Source organism: Phyllostomus hastatus, unplaced genomic scaffold (genome assembly GCF_019186645.2).
Source record: "Phyllostomus hastatus isolate PE091 unplaced genomic scaffold, TTU_PhHast_1.1 phas_contig_209, whole genome shotgun sequence".
In the NCBI taxonomy this organism is placed as follows: domain Eukaryota; kingdom Metazoa; phylum Chordata; class Mammalia; order Chiroptera; family Phyllostomidae; genus Phyllostomus; species Phyllostomus hastatus.
In genome coordinates this window covers 2,814,367-2,830,926 of record NW_025333735.1, presented here as the reverse complement: position 1 = coordinate 2,830,926, position 16,560 = coordinate 2,814,367, and the positions used below count along the sequence as shown (strand labels likewise).

The 16,560-nt window shown below is 35.4% G+C and overlaps 1 protein-coding gene across 1 annotated transcript in view; it reads right to left on the bottom strand.

Moving 5' to 3' along the window:
- Positions 1–16,560, bottom strand: part of COL24A1 (collagen type XXIV alpha 1 chain) — a 342,153-nt gene that overhangs the window by 101,429 nt on the left and 224,164 nt on the right. Inside the window, exons 34-38 of the mRNA XM_045835493.1 lie at positions 11,395–11,448; positions 8,771–8,824; positions 8,326–8,379; positions 6,594–6,647; positions 6,196–6,303 (exon numbers count right to left, since the gene is read on the bottom strand). Coding sequence (XP_045691449.1) covers positions 6,196–6,303; positions 6,594–6,647; positions 8,326–8,379; positions 8,771–8,824; positions 11,395–11,448 — 324 coding nt within the window. The remainder of the gene's footprint in view (positions 1–6,195; positions 6,304–6,593; positions 6,648–8,325; positions 8,380–8,770; positions 8,825–11,394; positions 11,449–16,560) is intronic.

Below are 16,560 nucleotides of genomic sequence, written 5' to 3'. Positions count from 1 at the left end.
GCCTCCCAACTCTCCCCACTTCCCTCCCATTACCACCCTCCCCCTAGTTTTTGACCATGTGTCCTTTAAGTTTGTTCCCGTGAACACTTCCCACTGTCCCCTGAAATTCCCTCTACTATCCTCTGTGGTCACTGTCAGCCTGTCCTCTATTTCAGTGTCTTTGGTTATATTTTGCTTGCTTCTTTGTTTTGTTGTTTAGGTTCCTGTTAAAGGTGAGATCATACGGTATTTGTCTTTCACTGCCTGGCTTGTTTCGCTTAGCATAATGTTTTCCAGCTCCATCCACGCTGTTGCAAAGGGTAGGAGCTCCTTCTTTCTTTCTGCTTTCCATTGTGTAAATGTACCATAGTTTTTTGATCCATTCATTTACTGATGGGCATCTTGGTTGCTTCCAGCATCTAGCTATTGTAAATTGTGCTGCTATGAACATTGGGGTGCAAAGGTTCTTTTGGATTGGTGTTTTAGTGTTCTTAGGATAGGGTCCCAGCAGTGGAATCGCAGGGTCAAAAGGCAGATCCATTTTTAGTTTTCTGAGGAAGTTTCATACTGCTTTCCATAGTGGTTGTACCAGTCTGCAGTCCCACCAACAGTGCACTAGGGTCCCCTTTTCTCCACAACTTCTCCAACACTTGTTGTTTGTTGCTTTGTTTATGATAGCCAGTCTGACTGGTGTGAAGTGGTATCTCATTGTGGCTTTAATTTGCATCTCTCTGATAGCTAGTGATATTGAACATCGTTTCATGTGTCTTTGGATTTTCTGTATGTCCTCCTTGGAGAAGTGTCTGTTGAAGTCCTTTGCCCACTTTTTAATTGGATTCCTTGTCTTCTTAGAGTGCAGTCGTGTAAGTTCTTTATATATTTTGGAGATTAAACCCTTGCCTGAGATATCATTGGCAAATATGTTTTCCCATACAGTTGGTTCTCTTTTAATTTTGATACTGTTTTCTTTAGCTGTGCAGAAGCTTTTAATTTTGATGAGGTCCCATTTGTTTATTCTTTCCTTTATGTCCCTTGCTCTAGGAGACATGTCAGTAAAAACGTTTCTTCATGAAATATCTGAGATTTTCCTACCTATGTTCTCCTCTAGAACTTTAATGGTGTCACATTTTATATTTAAGTCTTTTATTCACCTTGAATTTATTTTTGTATATGGTGTAAGTTGGTGTTCAAGTTTCATTTTTTGCACGTGGCTGTCCAGTTCTCCCAATACCATTTGTTGAAGAGGCTATTTTTACTCCATTTTATGTTGCTTCCTCCTTTGTCAAATATTAATTGACCATAGAGACTTGGGTTTATTTCTGGGCTCTCTGTTCTGTTCCATTGGTCTTTGTGCCTGTTTTTACGCCAGTACCAGGCTGTTTTGATTACAGTGGCCTTGTAGTATAGTTTAGTGTTGGGTATTGTGATCCCTCCTACTTTACTCTTCTTTCTCAAAATTGCAGCAGGTATTCGGGGTCGTTTATGATTCCATATAAATTTTTTGAAGTGTTTGTTCTATGTCTGTGAAATATGCCATTGGTACTTTAATAGGAATTGCATTGAATGTGTATATTGCTTTGGGTAGTATGGACATTTTGATGATATTAATTCTTCCAATCCATGAACATGGTATATGTTTCCATTTGTTTGTATCTTCCTTGATTTCTTTCCTGAGTGTTATGTAGTTTTCTGAATACAAGTCTTTTACCTCTTTGGTTAGGTTTATTCCTAGATATTTTATTTTTCTTTTTGCTGTTTCAAATGGGATTTTTTCTTTATCTGGAATGGTTCTTAGCAAAAGGGGAGGCATGACTTGAACACACCCCTCAAAAAATGGCTGCTAGATTATTGTATCAGTGTGTTAGGCCTGCTGTAAAAAATTACAACAGACTGGGTAGCTTGAACAATAAAAATTATTTTCTCATGGCTCTGGAGGCTGGAAGTCTAAGATTACGGTGCTGGCAGGGTGGGTTTCTCTTCTGGCTTGCAGGTGGCTGCCTTCTTGCTGTGTCTTCACTTTGCCTTTGCCTTTGCCTTTTTCTCTGCTTGTTTCCCTGGTGAGTCTGTCTCTTCTTATAAGGACACCAGTCCTGTTGGATTAGAGCTGCATGCACTCTTATGACTTCTTTTAACCTTAACTACTTTCTAAAGGTCCCATCTCTAAATACAGTTACATTGGAAATTAGGGTTTTGGCCTATAAATTTTGGGGAAAACAATTCAGTCAACAACATTTATCTTTGATAACTTTTTGTGAGGCTCCTGTCTTGGAAACTGGTGAAAAACAGGTTTGTCTGACCTTAGTCAAGCTCTAACCTTTAATCCTTTGATGGCTATAATACTAGGAGGTGGTAGGGCAGTGACTCAGAGTCTTCATAGCATGGAGGACTTCTATTAACTAGTATCGTCACATTGTTGCTGAAGCCATAGCTGTTCAGTACAGGGCATTGATTGGATATTGTAAATATACAATTGATTAAATTGGTGATTAAAAAAGTCACAAGAGACAAAGAGTGTCATATACTGATAAAGGAGTTGATTAGTGCATAATATACAATAATTGTAAATATTTATGTACCAATATTAGAGTACCTAAATATATAAAGAAACTACTAACATAAAGAAAAGGAGAAATAAAGAGTAATGTACTAATATTTGGGAACTTTAATACCTCTCCCCCTTTCTACAATGGCTAGCTTATCCAGACAGAACATCAATAAGTGAATTGGAAGAACAATGAATTTGAACAACACTATAGACTAACTAAACCTATCAGATATGTACAGAATATTCCATCCAGGAGCAGTAGAATATACATTATTCACATTATTCTCAAATCCACACAGGACACTTTCAAGGATAGATCATATGCAAGGCTACACTATAAATCTCAACTAATTCAACTAATAATATTGTAGTAATTATATCAAATATCTTTTATGGCCAAAGTGGTGTGAAACGAAAAATCAAGAGCAGAAGGAAAGCTGGAAAACTCACACGTACTTGGAAATAAAAAAAAGAGTCCTGAATAACTAATGGATCAAAAAAGAAATCAAAGGAAAATTAAAATATATCTCAAAACAAAAGTGAAACACAATATATCAGAACTTATGGGAGGCAGCAAAAGCAGTTCTGAGCAGGGAGTTCATTGTCATAAGTGCCCATCTTTTAAAAAGGCAAAGATAACCTAGCTTTATATTCCAAGGAAGTAGAAAAAGAAAAACAACCTCAGACCAAAGTTAGCAGAAGGAAAGAAAGGCTAAAAATTAGAATAGAAATAGGTGAGATACAGAATAAGAAAAAAAATGGAAAAGACTAACAAAACTAAGAGCTGGTTTTTTTAAATGACAAAACTTTTGCTAGATATACCAAGAAAAGAGAGATAGAGGACTCAAAGTTAGAAATGAAAGAGGAGCCATTATAAATGATACCAGAAAAATGAAGGATTATAACACTTGGACAACCTAGAAAAAAATGGATAAATTCCTGGAATTATACAACCTACCAAAACTAAACCATGAAGAAATAAAAAATCTGAAGGCACCAATGGCACATAAAGAGACTGATTCAGTAATGAAAAATCTCACAATAAAGAAAAACCCAAATTTCACTGATGATTTCAAACAAATATTTAAAGAAGAATTAATGCTAAACTTTCTCAAATTCTTTCAAAATTGTGAAGAGGAAGAAATATACCCAAGATCATTTTATGAGGCTAGCAGTACTCTGATACTAAAAGCAGGCAAGGATGGCACAAGAAAAAAAATTGCAGGCCAGTATCACTGGTAATAGATGCAAACATCCCAAAGAAAATACTAGCAGACCTAATTCAACAATACATTTGATCTTTGAAAAACATTGGTTCGAATTGTGTGGGTCCATTTATGTGTTCATTTGAAAATATGTAGTCAGCCATCTGTATCCCTGGTTTTGCGTCTATGGTCCGACCAGTATTTTAGATCCATCATTGGGAATCCACAAATGTGGAGAGCTGACCATGTTCTGTGTCAGTGTGTTTGTTTGTTTGTTTATTTAAGATTTCATTTATTTTTAGAGAGAGGGGAAGGGAGAGAAGAAAAGAGGGAGGGAAACATCAATGTGTGAGAGAAACATCTATTAGCTGCCTCTCCCATGCCCCCAGTCAGGGACCGGGCCCACAACCCAGGCATGTGCCCTGACCACAAATCAGTTACCTTTTGCTTTTTGGAACCATGCTTAACCAACTGAGCGATGCCTGTCAGGGCTGTACTATGACATTTTATGAGGTGTTGAGCACCCATGGATGGGTCCTGGAACCAATCCCCTGTGGATCCTGAGGGACTGAAGTTAAATTTTGGGGGAATCAAGTTATATGTGAATTTTAAATTGTATGGGGTGGGGGTCAGAACCCCTAACTCCTGCATTTTTCAAAGGTCAACTTTATGTTAGAAGGATCATACATCATGATAAAGTGGGATTTTTTTCAAGGATGCAAGGATGATTCGACATCTACAAATAAATCAACATAATACACCACACCAATACCACTAAATATAAAAAATTCTATAATCAATAGATGCAGAAAAAGCATTGTACAAAATTCCATGACCTTTCATGATAAAAACTCTTAAGAAACTGAGCACAGGAGAAATATACCTCAATTTAATAAAGGCCATATATGACAAACACACAGCTAACATCATACTCAAAAGTGAAAGGTTGAAAGCATTCTTCTAAGATCAGGAACAAGACAAGAGTGCCCACTCTCACCACTCCTATTCAACATAGTACTAGAAGTCCTCATCAGGTTAGGCATGAAAAAGAAGTAAAAGGCATCCAAATCACAAAGAAAGAAGTAAAGCTATCTCTTTTTGCAGATGACATGATCTTAAAATATAGAAAAACTTTAAAGAATTCACTATAAAAACTATTGAAATTAATAAATAATTTCAGAGGAGTTTTTGGACAGAAAAAATCAACCTAACAAAACCCCATTACATTTCTACGCACTGACAATGACTTATCTGAAAAATAAATAAAACAATCCCATTTAAAATGACAGCAAAACAATGATATACTTAGGAATAAATATAACTAAGGAGGTGAAATATCTGGACACAGAACAATATCAGACGTTGATGAAAGAAGCTGAAGCAGACAGAAGTAAATGCAAAGAGGTATCATGCTCATGGATAAAGAATGAATATTGTTAAAATGTCCATACTACCCAAAGTATCTATAGATCCAATACAATTCCTTTCAAGATTTCAATCACACTTTTTACAGAAACAGAAAAAAATCTTAAAATTTGCATGGAATCCCAAAAGACTTCCAAAAGCCAAAACAATCTTGAGAGACAAGAACAAAGCTGGAGACATCACACTTTCTAAATTCAAATGACACAAATACAAAACAATTTTTCATCAAAATAGCATGACACTGGCATTAAAAGAGACATATATCGTAGACAAGAGTCAAGAGCCCAGATATATAATCAACTAATACTAAAAAACATTGCTCACACACAGTTTATATATAGAGTGGAATATTATTCAGCCATACAAAGAAGGAAATTCTCCCATTTGCAATAAATAACATGGATGGACCTTGAAGGCATTATGCTGTGTAGAGTAAGTGAAGTAGAGAAAGACACATACGGTGTGTTGTCTAAAAAAACCTGAAATTATAGAAGGGGAGTAGATGGGTGGTTGCCAGGGGCAGGGAGATGAGGGAATGGGTGGAGGCAGTCCTTCAGAAGGTGCAAACTTCTAGTTATAAGCTATGAGGGTCTGATGTACAGCATGGTGACTATGCTTAACAACACTGTATTCTAGGGTTGAAAGAAGCTAAGAGAGAAAATCTTAAAAGTTCCCACCACACACACAAAAAGATACCTATGTTCAGTGGTGAATTGTTCACTAATCTTTTTATAGGAATCATTTAGCAACATATAGTATGCACATATATATCAAATCATCATGTTGTATACCTTACATTTACATGTTTTATGCCAATTATATCTCATTAAAGTGCAAGAAGAAAAGTTCAATGGCTTGTGTGATGACAGATGGAGAATGTCTTTCCTCTTTGGAGGTTAGGTAGATCAACAGCCACCCTGGTGTCTCTCTTTATACTTCCAATTACCCAGTGCACACAGAAGGGGGTCAGAAACTGTGTGTGTGTGTACACAGAGGGGCCTGGCTCTCTGAATACTTGAAAACGAACCCAGCAGCACTCACCGGAGGGCCCATTAGCCCAGGTCTGCCCAGGGGCCCTGTAGCCCCTGGTGAGCCCGTCTCTCCATGTTCTCCATCCTCTCCAGGAAGCCCCCTTCCTCCTGGGCTGCCCTGTAAACCAGTAAAACAATTTTAAGGACAAGAAAGTAGTGAAATAATTGTACCATATAATTAGTAGATTTTTGTTAACACTATAAAAATAGTTACATAAAGGGCAAGGCAAAAGTAGGTTTACAGTTGTTCATATGGAAAATAATACAATAATTAATAAATAAGAATACAAGAGTCAACTCTTTCACATACTCACAACTGTGAACCTTTACCTTTTCCCCATCCTGTTTAATATTTTAAAGACTTTACAAAACATCTACTTTATACACAATGTTAAAAGCATAATTTACCTTCAATCCATCTTTTCCTTGGAGACCCTCTTCTCCAGGAGCTCCTGGCTCACCCTATTTTGTGGCAGAAACATTAAGATTTATTATTTTGCTAAATCATTTTATTTTTGTATCTGGTACCTATAGAAAGTAGCATTTGTGTATATTTATTCCTAATTCTGCTTTATTTATAAAGAATACTTGACAGTATAAGAGGTATAATTTAATTTTCCTGGAATAGCTCTGAAGATGATTTAAGGAATCATAGTATTGTAAATTGAAATATGAGATAGTCTCAGAATACCAATAACTTTCAGATAATAAAAGTTAATATATATTTGTATGGTGACCTTGGAAATTTATATAGTTAGACCTCTGTTTCTGAGTTCAAGAACTGTAAACACCACGTCTCATAAAATTACAGTACTTTGCTCTACTAAATTGACATGGATTAATACAACTTAATTCCATTAAATTCAGTGTATCTGACTTTTAGTGTCTGTATTTTCTCCCATATAGAGGAGAAGCAACAATCAGACCCCACTGTATCAAAAGCTGTCTTTAGGTACAGAACTTGGCAGAATGTAGAGCCATGCTTTGTGAAGCTAATAGAGTAGTACTGGCTCTCTTGCAACCTGAACTATTTACAAGTAAATTAGCACAGCTTCCCAGCCAGCTGTCCCACTCACTGCTCCCACCACTGACACTTCCATTACCCTGATCCCACACTGCCTGCCCCAGCCCCTGCGCCAAAAGGAAAATGTAAAAGAAACTGCAATTTTTCATTATGCTAAATGAAATAAGCCAGGCCATGAAAGACCAATACCATATGATCTCACCTTTAAAAGGAACCTAATCAACAAAATGAACAAGAAAGCAAAATATAACCAAAGACACTGAAACTGAGAACAGGCTGACAGTGACCAGAGGGGCGAGGGGAGGGGATTATAGGGGAAAAGGGTGAAGGGTTTACAGGAACAATTATAAAGGACACATGGACAACAACAAGGGGGGGTGGAAACGGGAGGGATGTAGAGAGGGCTGGCGTAAGGGGGAGGGGTAAGGGGAGAAGGTAGAAAACTGTACTTGAGTAAATATTTTTAAAAATATTTTAAAAAAGAAACTAGATGCAAAATAGATCTCCCTATTTTGGCTTTGGGTAGGCAAATGTCTCAAAATTACCCAGAACACTGTTTGTTATCTCGGGGGAAAAAAATTACCACAGATCAAATTGAAGGCTTTCTCTATTAGAATAACTTCTGTAAGCTATCTAAATACAATTATTTATAATTATTTCCTTGAATGACCTTGCATGACTAGGTTTTTAAAAACATAAATTAGATTTCAGTCTTTTGTCTGTCTTGTTAGGCCAGGAAGTATCCTGAGAGTTATCACTAGAATTTGATAATTTGATAATTGTCTAGTAATAATTATCTAGTGATAATTCTTCTACTCATTTGAATTTCTTCTTAATGCTAACATCAGTGACAATCTCACTGACTCCACATATTTGGCAAGGGTTCTGCAGGGTACAGCTGATTTTGAGAAAAGGATGTATGAGGTTAGGACTCTAAACACTACTAAATCACACTGTGAACAGAGTTTGGCATGCAGCTTTGAAATTGAAATACAGCCACACATTTTCTAATGTACCAGAAACATTTATTACGCAATTCTTGAAGTCTTCAGGCTAGGTATTGAGTCTCCGAAATGGGTGGGCAGTGAATTAAAATGGTTTCTAGTAGATACTAACTCGTAATCCTGGTTCCCCGACACCTCCAACACTGCCTGCGGGTCCAACATCTCCCTGAAGAAACAAAGGGAAAGAGTAAATAAACCCTTTTCTATTAAAACTTCATGTCTAATAACTATGGAGGGCACATCATGGGCATGGGAGTCTGAAACACTTCCCAGTTTTTCTTTTCTGCAGATTAATTTATTAATATTTTGCCCACTAGCTTTACTATTTGTATCACCTCTCATATATATATACACACATATATATGAGTGTATATATATACATCTGTGTGTATATGTGTGTATGTGTGTATATATTTTTTTTTCTGAAAATTTTTTTTCTGGCTCATTTTTATCTGCTGTTCTTCATCTGATTTCAAGATAGTTTTGCCAAAATGTGGCCAACACAGGAGATTGAATGGTGAAAGTGTGGAAACCTCTTTATTACTCAGGAAGGTTACCTTTGCCCCTGGCTCGCCTTGCAGACCAGACTCGCCCTCAATACCTGAAGGTCCCTACAAGAGAGTCAGTTGAAACATCATTTGTACACATTCCATAACCAATCACAGAGGCAATCACAGCCTCCTAAGATAGTAATAATTTTTAGCCCCAGGGTGAGATATCTATGTCCAGGAAGGGTCTTTGATGTCCTTTTATAAACTTTATGGCATAAAACCAGATAATTTCTGGGATGTTTTAACAATTTGAATGACAAAACAACATGACCTGAAATAAAGACTTTTAAGATCAGTTTCTTCTAATTCTTCTACTCATTTGTTAATCTTTGGTCAAACACAAACTACCTCCCATTTCCTTTTCTAATTTTTTGTTCTCACACTTTTACTATTCTCTGTGGGTTTTTTTCTCACTTTTTACTCTTCCTTGTCTAGAACACACTTCCTTAAAAAACTTGGTTATATAAAATACACCACACAAAGAAGATGCTAATTTATTCATATTATAAAAGATTCTATCTATCTATCTATCTATCTATGGCATTTTTCCCCAATCTCCTCTCATGAGCGGGTCCAGTTGGAAAGCTTTTGGTTCCTTTTGCTTTGAAAACATACAACTTTTTGCAACCACTAGCTTTCTAGGCCTGGATCTCCTATAATTGCTGTTGTATTGGTCATTTTGTTGTTTCTTGAAGATATTTATTTTGTTTTTGAGCATGCTAATGCATACCCTTCCCTTGTTCCCTTTTTCACTTCCCCTTCCTATTCTCCAATTCTCTTATCCCTCCATTACTCTCTGCATGTGTAACATATATATGTGTGAGTATATATATATACACACCTGATTATAAACACACACATATTCTATAATTCCCATTATTTGGAGTAGAGGGGTAGTTTAAAGCGTTAATTCATAATAATATCTTGACCAAAAGTTTCCTGTTTGCTGTCTTTCATGGGTTCCTTAATAGTTCTGATCCATGGGTAATAATCTTCCTTATAATTATTATATTTAAAATATCATTTATGTCATTATAGTATTTTCAGTGAAAGTCCAATTTTCTATTTGACTTAGCTTCCAAAATCCATATTCACCTTGCTTTTTGCTTGTTTTGAAAAATATCTATAAATGCACAATGGTACAGGTGGACTTATAATGAAAAGCCCCAGTGCCACTCTTCAGAGGCAACTACTTGATAAAACAATTTTTGTTTTCAGTTCTCCTAATGACTACTTCTGTAACTCAAAAGTTATACCTCTACTTGTTGATGTATCTTCTTGCTAAAGTTTAATTCCCTTATACTGCCTTTGTTCACCATCATTTTATCAATTTTTAAATAGTTATATCATTTAAATTTTTCTGTTGGCTACCTTTGTGACTTCTCTACTGCCAGGAGAGACAGTCCAGCATAGGGCTGATGAGGAAGGACTCTAAAGTGAGACTGCCTGGATTTCTGCTCTGCCTCAGAAACTACAGAATGTAATATCCCACCCTAAGATTATATTTCTCTCTTGAGAGAGAATTCCAACACTTTCAGGATTTCCTCCATATCGAAATTGCCTTTATTCTCAGAGGGCTCCTCCAGGTCCTAATTTCTCCCAATCTGGTATCTCCTCTTGGCTCCTGTCATTCCTTTCTTGGGCTAAATCCAGGAGATGATAGTCTGATCTCTGCGGTGCCTATTTTATACCATTCTTGATTTAGCACTTTAAATCCACTTTTACATTTATATTTGCAGTTGAATACTGCTGGGAAAGATCACACATTTGTGCAGAGTGGCCTCATTGTATGTTGAGAGGCACTGTGGCTAAGAGAGTAGTATGTGTAGAGAGAGTGCCTCAATTTAAATGTAGGTTCTACCACCACTACTAGGCACTACTACTAGAACAGTAGAAAAGTAATGGGTTTGGATTAGATATTTTGCATTTGAGATGTTTGTGGGACATCTAGGCACATATGTAAAAGGCAACAGAAACTCAATAATGGGCTAAAGAGAGAGGCCTGCATCAAGCTGCCCACTGAGAGCTGTCAGAATAATATGTACTGGTAATTAAAGTCACTGGTAATATGATCGCTAAACTGAGGAAGAGGAAAGACAGCTTCACATAAAGACAGAGAAAGGTTAATCAGAAGGTAAACAGCAGAACCAAGAGACAGCAGTTTCAAAAAAGCCAAGGAAGGAGAGAATTTATGTCTAACTTCTTTAGTGCTAAAGTGAATAAATGACAGAAATAGTAATTATATTTTATAGTTATAACAACTAGGGTTTATTATTCCAAAATATATTCTGAATGGGGTCACTTCTCAATATTCTTCTATAAAGGAGATACAACATCTTAGAATGAAGAGTTACCAAGTTAACTTTCAATCAGTTAAGGAAAAGTTTTAACCACTTTTTGTTCTGTTATTTAAATGAGCTGTTAAGAAGAAAATGTTGTATATATAAAATTAAGTCCAAACAATGGTCATCCTGCTGTAATGAAATCTTAGGCTTTATTTTCTGAATATGAACCAAAACACTATAGAATTATTCTCCATAATATATATCTAATATATCAATTACACATTTGAGGAGTATTATAGAAAGCATTAAGCACTGATAAACTAAGAAAGAGCCATAAAAGATTACCTCAGCACCCATTTCTCCAGGAGGTCCAGCATCACCCTGTGGTCCTCGTGGTCCCTGTATTAAAATAAAGTTTAAAGTCTGAGAATAAAAGTTTATTCTACATCTTTATTAACATGCATCTAAATATGGAATTTATGAGGTATCACTTATAACACATTTATTAATGTATTACTTTACTTTCAGTATAAATGGAATTACGTATATCTTTTTTGATACAGGGGTTTCTTTTGTGAACAATAGTAAGGTATGCTTGGATTCAAAGAAAAGGAGAGAAAGGCAGTGCCATTTATTCTTTCACTCCCTAAATTTACTCATTTATCAATAAACACTTATCAAATGCCTAATAACTATGAAATAATGTGCTTAGCCTTACAAAATTCATCCTATTTAGTGGGTATGATAATTATAGATTTACTTAACATCCTGGGAAAATATGTGACAAACAAAATAACATTTTTGAAGAAGTAAATATCTGGTCTCCCATAAAATAAAAATATGCCGCAGTCTGTCTGATATTGTACTTTCCAACAGGGCAAAGCCCAGCCCAACGGTCCCCCTGCTCCGTGAATGGGTGTAGTGCTGCTCGCATGGGTGATCTCTAAGGTGTGGTGAAATGTCGCTGGAACTTTTATGGAAATCTCGGTCACTCCAACACTGAATAGTTTAATTTTAAGTAAATGAACACTGAGTAATTAGGTTATTGCCTAACCATTAAATTGCTCAATGTAAAGGATCTTCTCAGTGTGTGGAAGCCATTTAACTGGCTAGAGTTAGTTTAGATAAGTTCATACTTATTTAGCCACTACAGTACAATGACATTTCTCCAGCCATCCAAAAAAACTACTTATACTTTTTGATTTCTCTGAAAAGGCATTATTTTGATCTTTCTGGAAAAACAGAAGGTGCTTTTTAGATTCAGAAAATAACAAGGTGGTTAAAATTTTCTATGAGGTTATACTCCATCACATTTTGTGAACACCTCACTTTTGAAAAATGTGGAGCAAAACTGTGTTGTGATTGGTTATCATCAACTGTTTTTCTAAATTGTTACAGGAATGTTCATTTAAAAATATTTGGAAAGTGTGGGAAGTATAAACAAACAGATTAAGTCAAATATCACAAATATTCTTTCATGGTTCCTTCTAATTGTTTTGTGGGACCATACTTATAAATAACTGAATATCCTTCTGTATACTTAAGATTTGATTCTAAATATGAATGCTGTACCATGTTATTACAAATATTCCATAACAAAATTATTCAAGGGCTATACAATATTCCATTTCATATTCCATAGTAACATAAATTAATCATTTTCTTAATACTAGACACATTGTCAATTCCTCTTTACAGTAAAATTTTGCTTTAGAGAATTTTTATGTGCAATTTATATTACTTATAAGTAAAATTTAAGGTCTGCCACATCATGTGACATTGTCAGATAACTGAAACAAATTTCTGAATGATAAGATTCTGGGTTGGTATATGGACACCACTTATGTTTTCCCTTATTCAACAGTTAGGCAAAGAAGGTATTGAGAAGTCAGTGATATTTTTCAAGTATTGGCTTATTAAATATTATGGGTACTTTAAAATTCAGAGATTCTCCTCAGAATGTATTCCTACTACATCATAAACACTCTGAGAGAAACATCTTTGGGCATAAGTCTTTATGTGTGGTCTGCATCTTTTTCCCTTAGAACATAGTCTATAACATAGTATTATTTGGCAAAAGCCAACTTCCAAAAATGTTGCAACAATTAACATTCCAAAAGCAAGATATAAAAATTAGAACCTATTTCTTTGAATGCATGCCAACACAGAATATTTTAAAAATTCTTTGTTAATGTGATGGAAAATCTGGTACCTTAAAAGTATATATATTTCAGTAGTTTGGTTAAATATTGTGTTTGGTATTTGTTTATCAGCTATCTGTGAGATTCTATTTGTTGCTTGATGATATCCTTTACCCATATATTTTTAGAGTCATTTAAAAAATTAATGTGAGTTCATTATGTATTAAGTGCATTAACTTTGAATTTTTTTATGCCAGTATTATTAAGCTATTTAAAAATATTAAGCTATTTATGGATGGAACTGGAGAGCATTATGCTAAGTGAAATAAGCAGATGGTGAAAGACAAATACCATATGACCTCACCTATAAGTGGATCCTAATCAGCAAAGCAAACAAGCAAGTAAAATACAACCAAAGACATGGAAATAAAGAACAAACTGACATTGACCAGAGGGGAAGGGGTGAGGGGCATAATAGGGGAAAATAGCAGAAGGGCCATCAAGAAACATGTATAAAGGACCAACGGACAAAGCCAAAGCGGGTAGGTTTGAGGGTGGGAAGTGGGAATGGGTGGAATGGGGGTGTGTGGTGGGGTGAAAATGGAGAAAACTGTACTTGAACTACAATTAAAAAAAGAAAAAAATAAAATATTAAGCTATTTTGCCTGCTTATTTTTATTTATCACTGGAATAATTAAATCAAGCCACTATACTCAATTTATAATAGGTAATGGGATTGGCATAAATGTAATATATTAATTTTATTTATTTTTATTTTTTAATTTAATTTTTATTATATTTTTTCCATTACCATTTATTCCCCTTATACCTCCTCCCCCGAGAAATCATCACAATGTTGTCCATGTCCATGAGTCTTTTTTCCTTTTAGCTCAGTTGCTCCACCCCTAAATCCCCAACCCCTAGCTGTGTTCTTGCTCTCCATTTATGAATCTGTCTCTGTTCTGCTTGTTAGTTCAGTTTGTTCATTAGATTCCACATATGAGTGAAATCATACGGTATTTGTTTTTCTCTGACTGGCTTATTTCATGTAGCATAATGTTCTCCAGGTTCATCCATGGTGTTACAAAGGGTAATAATTTATCCTTTTTCATAACTGAGTAATATTCCATTGTGCAAATGTACCATAATTGTTTTACCACTCATCTACTGATGGACACTTGGGTTGCTTCCATATCTTGGCTATTGTAAATAATTCTGTAATGAACATAGGTGTGCTTATGTTCTTTTGAATTAGTGTTTTGGGTTCCTTTGGATATATTCCCAGAAGTGGGATTGCTGGGTCAAAAAGACAGATCCATTTTTCATTTTCTGAGGTGTCTCCATACTGCTTTCCACAGTGGCTGCACTAGTCTGCATTTCCACCAATAGTGTAAAAGGGTTTCCCTTTTTCTACATCCTCACCAGCAGTTGTTTGTTGATTTATTGATAATAGCCATTCTGACAGGTGTGAGATGATATCTCATTGTGGTTTTAATTTGCATTTCTCTGATGATTACTGACATTGAGCATGTTTTCATATGTTTATTGGCCCTCTGAATGTCCTCCTTGGATAAGTGTCTATTCATGACCTTTTCCCATTTTTTAATTGGGTTGTTTGTTTTTTTTTGGTGTTGAGTTTTATAAGTCCTTTATAAATTCTGGATAGCAACCCCTTATTAGATGTATGGGCGAATATATTCTATTCTGTGGGTTGTCTTTTTATTTTGCTGATGATTTCTTTTGATGTGTAAAAACTTTTTTAGTTTGATAAAATCCCATTTTGTTTATTTTTTTCTTTTGTTTCTCTTGCTGGGGGAGATATATTTAGCAAAATATTGCTAAGAGCAATGTCTGAATTTATTCTTGTGTGTGGTGTAAGAATGTGGTCTAGTTTCATTTTTCCGCATGTATCTGTCCAGTTTTCCAATTCAATTATTGAATAAACTCTCTGTAGCTCTTTGTACATAAGAGAATGTGTAACAGAGAAACAATCCTAATGTGGAGGTAGGAAAAGCTTCTATGAGGAGGGGTATTTGATCTGTGATCTCTAGGATGGATAGTAGTTACTGAGACAAAGATGGGAAAACATTATTCCAGAGAGAAGTCATGAACCTTCCATCAGTCTTCTACTTATTTTTCAGTCTTCTATTTAGATAATAACTTGCTTTTCTGCTTAAGTCAGTTTTTAGGTCCCGTAGTACATTTTTGAAATTTTCTTCATATTTTTCTTCTTTTTGAGGCAACTTTATAGAGTTGTGCATTGCACAAATCTAGGATCACTATATACATCAGTTTTGCATTGGATTTTTTTTCAAATGTTATTAAAACCTAGATTAGAGGTCAGCAAATCTTTTCCTAAAGGTCCAGATAATAAGTATTTCAGGCTTGTGGATCATGTGGTCTCTGTCACGTATGTGAACTTTGCTGTTGTAGCAAGAAAACAGGCATACAGTCACATTCACATGTCAGTGAATGGTTGTAATGTGTTTGAATACAATTTTATTTACAAAAGCAAGTGACTGGTTTAGGGGCTATCATTTGGTTAACTACACAGATTTGCCTAAATACTTCTAAAGGAATCTAAGATTGTCGTGAAGATTTTAAGATAGGTTCTGACTAGGGCTGATTTCTTAAGTTATATGTCTGATTTTCCTCTCACCTATATGTCTCCTCTTCAGTTCATTCCTCTTCTTGAAACATTGGTTAAATGTTGAATTTCTTCAAAGCTCAGCTTTATACCCTTTTCTTCTCTCAGTCCAATATTCTCTCCCTAGGCTAATGACTCCAATATTTTAATTTTTTAAAACCCTTTAGCCCCAATCAGGGGAAACATTTTTCAGCTTTACCTGTTTTTTTTTTTAATTTTTATTTATTTTTAGAGAGGGAAGGGAGGCAGAAAGAGAAAGAGAGAGAAACATCAATGTGCGGTTGCTGGGGGCTGTGGCCAGCAACCCAGGTATGTGGCCTGACTGGGAATTGAACCTGCGACACTGGTTCACAGCCCGCGCTCAATCCACTGAGCTACGCCAGCCAGGGCCATGACTCCAATATTTTTAACTTCAGTAAATTCCTCTGCTCTGAATATTGTATCTAATTGTCAACTTCACATTTCTCAAAGGCTCCTCAAATTAAACACAGCTAAACTGAACTTACATCTTCCATGATCAAACCTAGGTTTTTGTTGGTGTGTCCAATTTCAGTAAATGATATAATTATCTCATTAATTTTCAAAGCAGAAATTTAGGAATCATATTTCCTACACAGGATATCTATCTCCTGTTTATTTTATCTCTCTTGAATCTTTTATATCTATGCATTTCTTTTCTCTGCTAACATAAAGGAAAAGAAGGCTCTACCATCTCTTACCTAG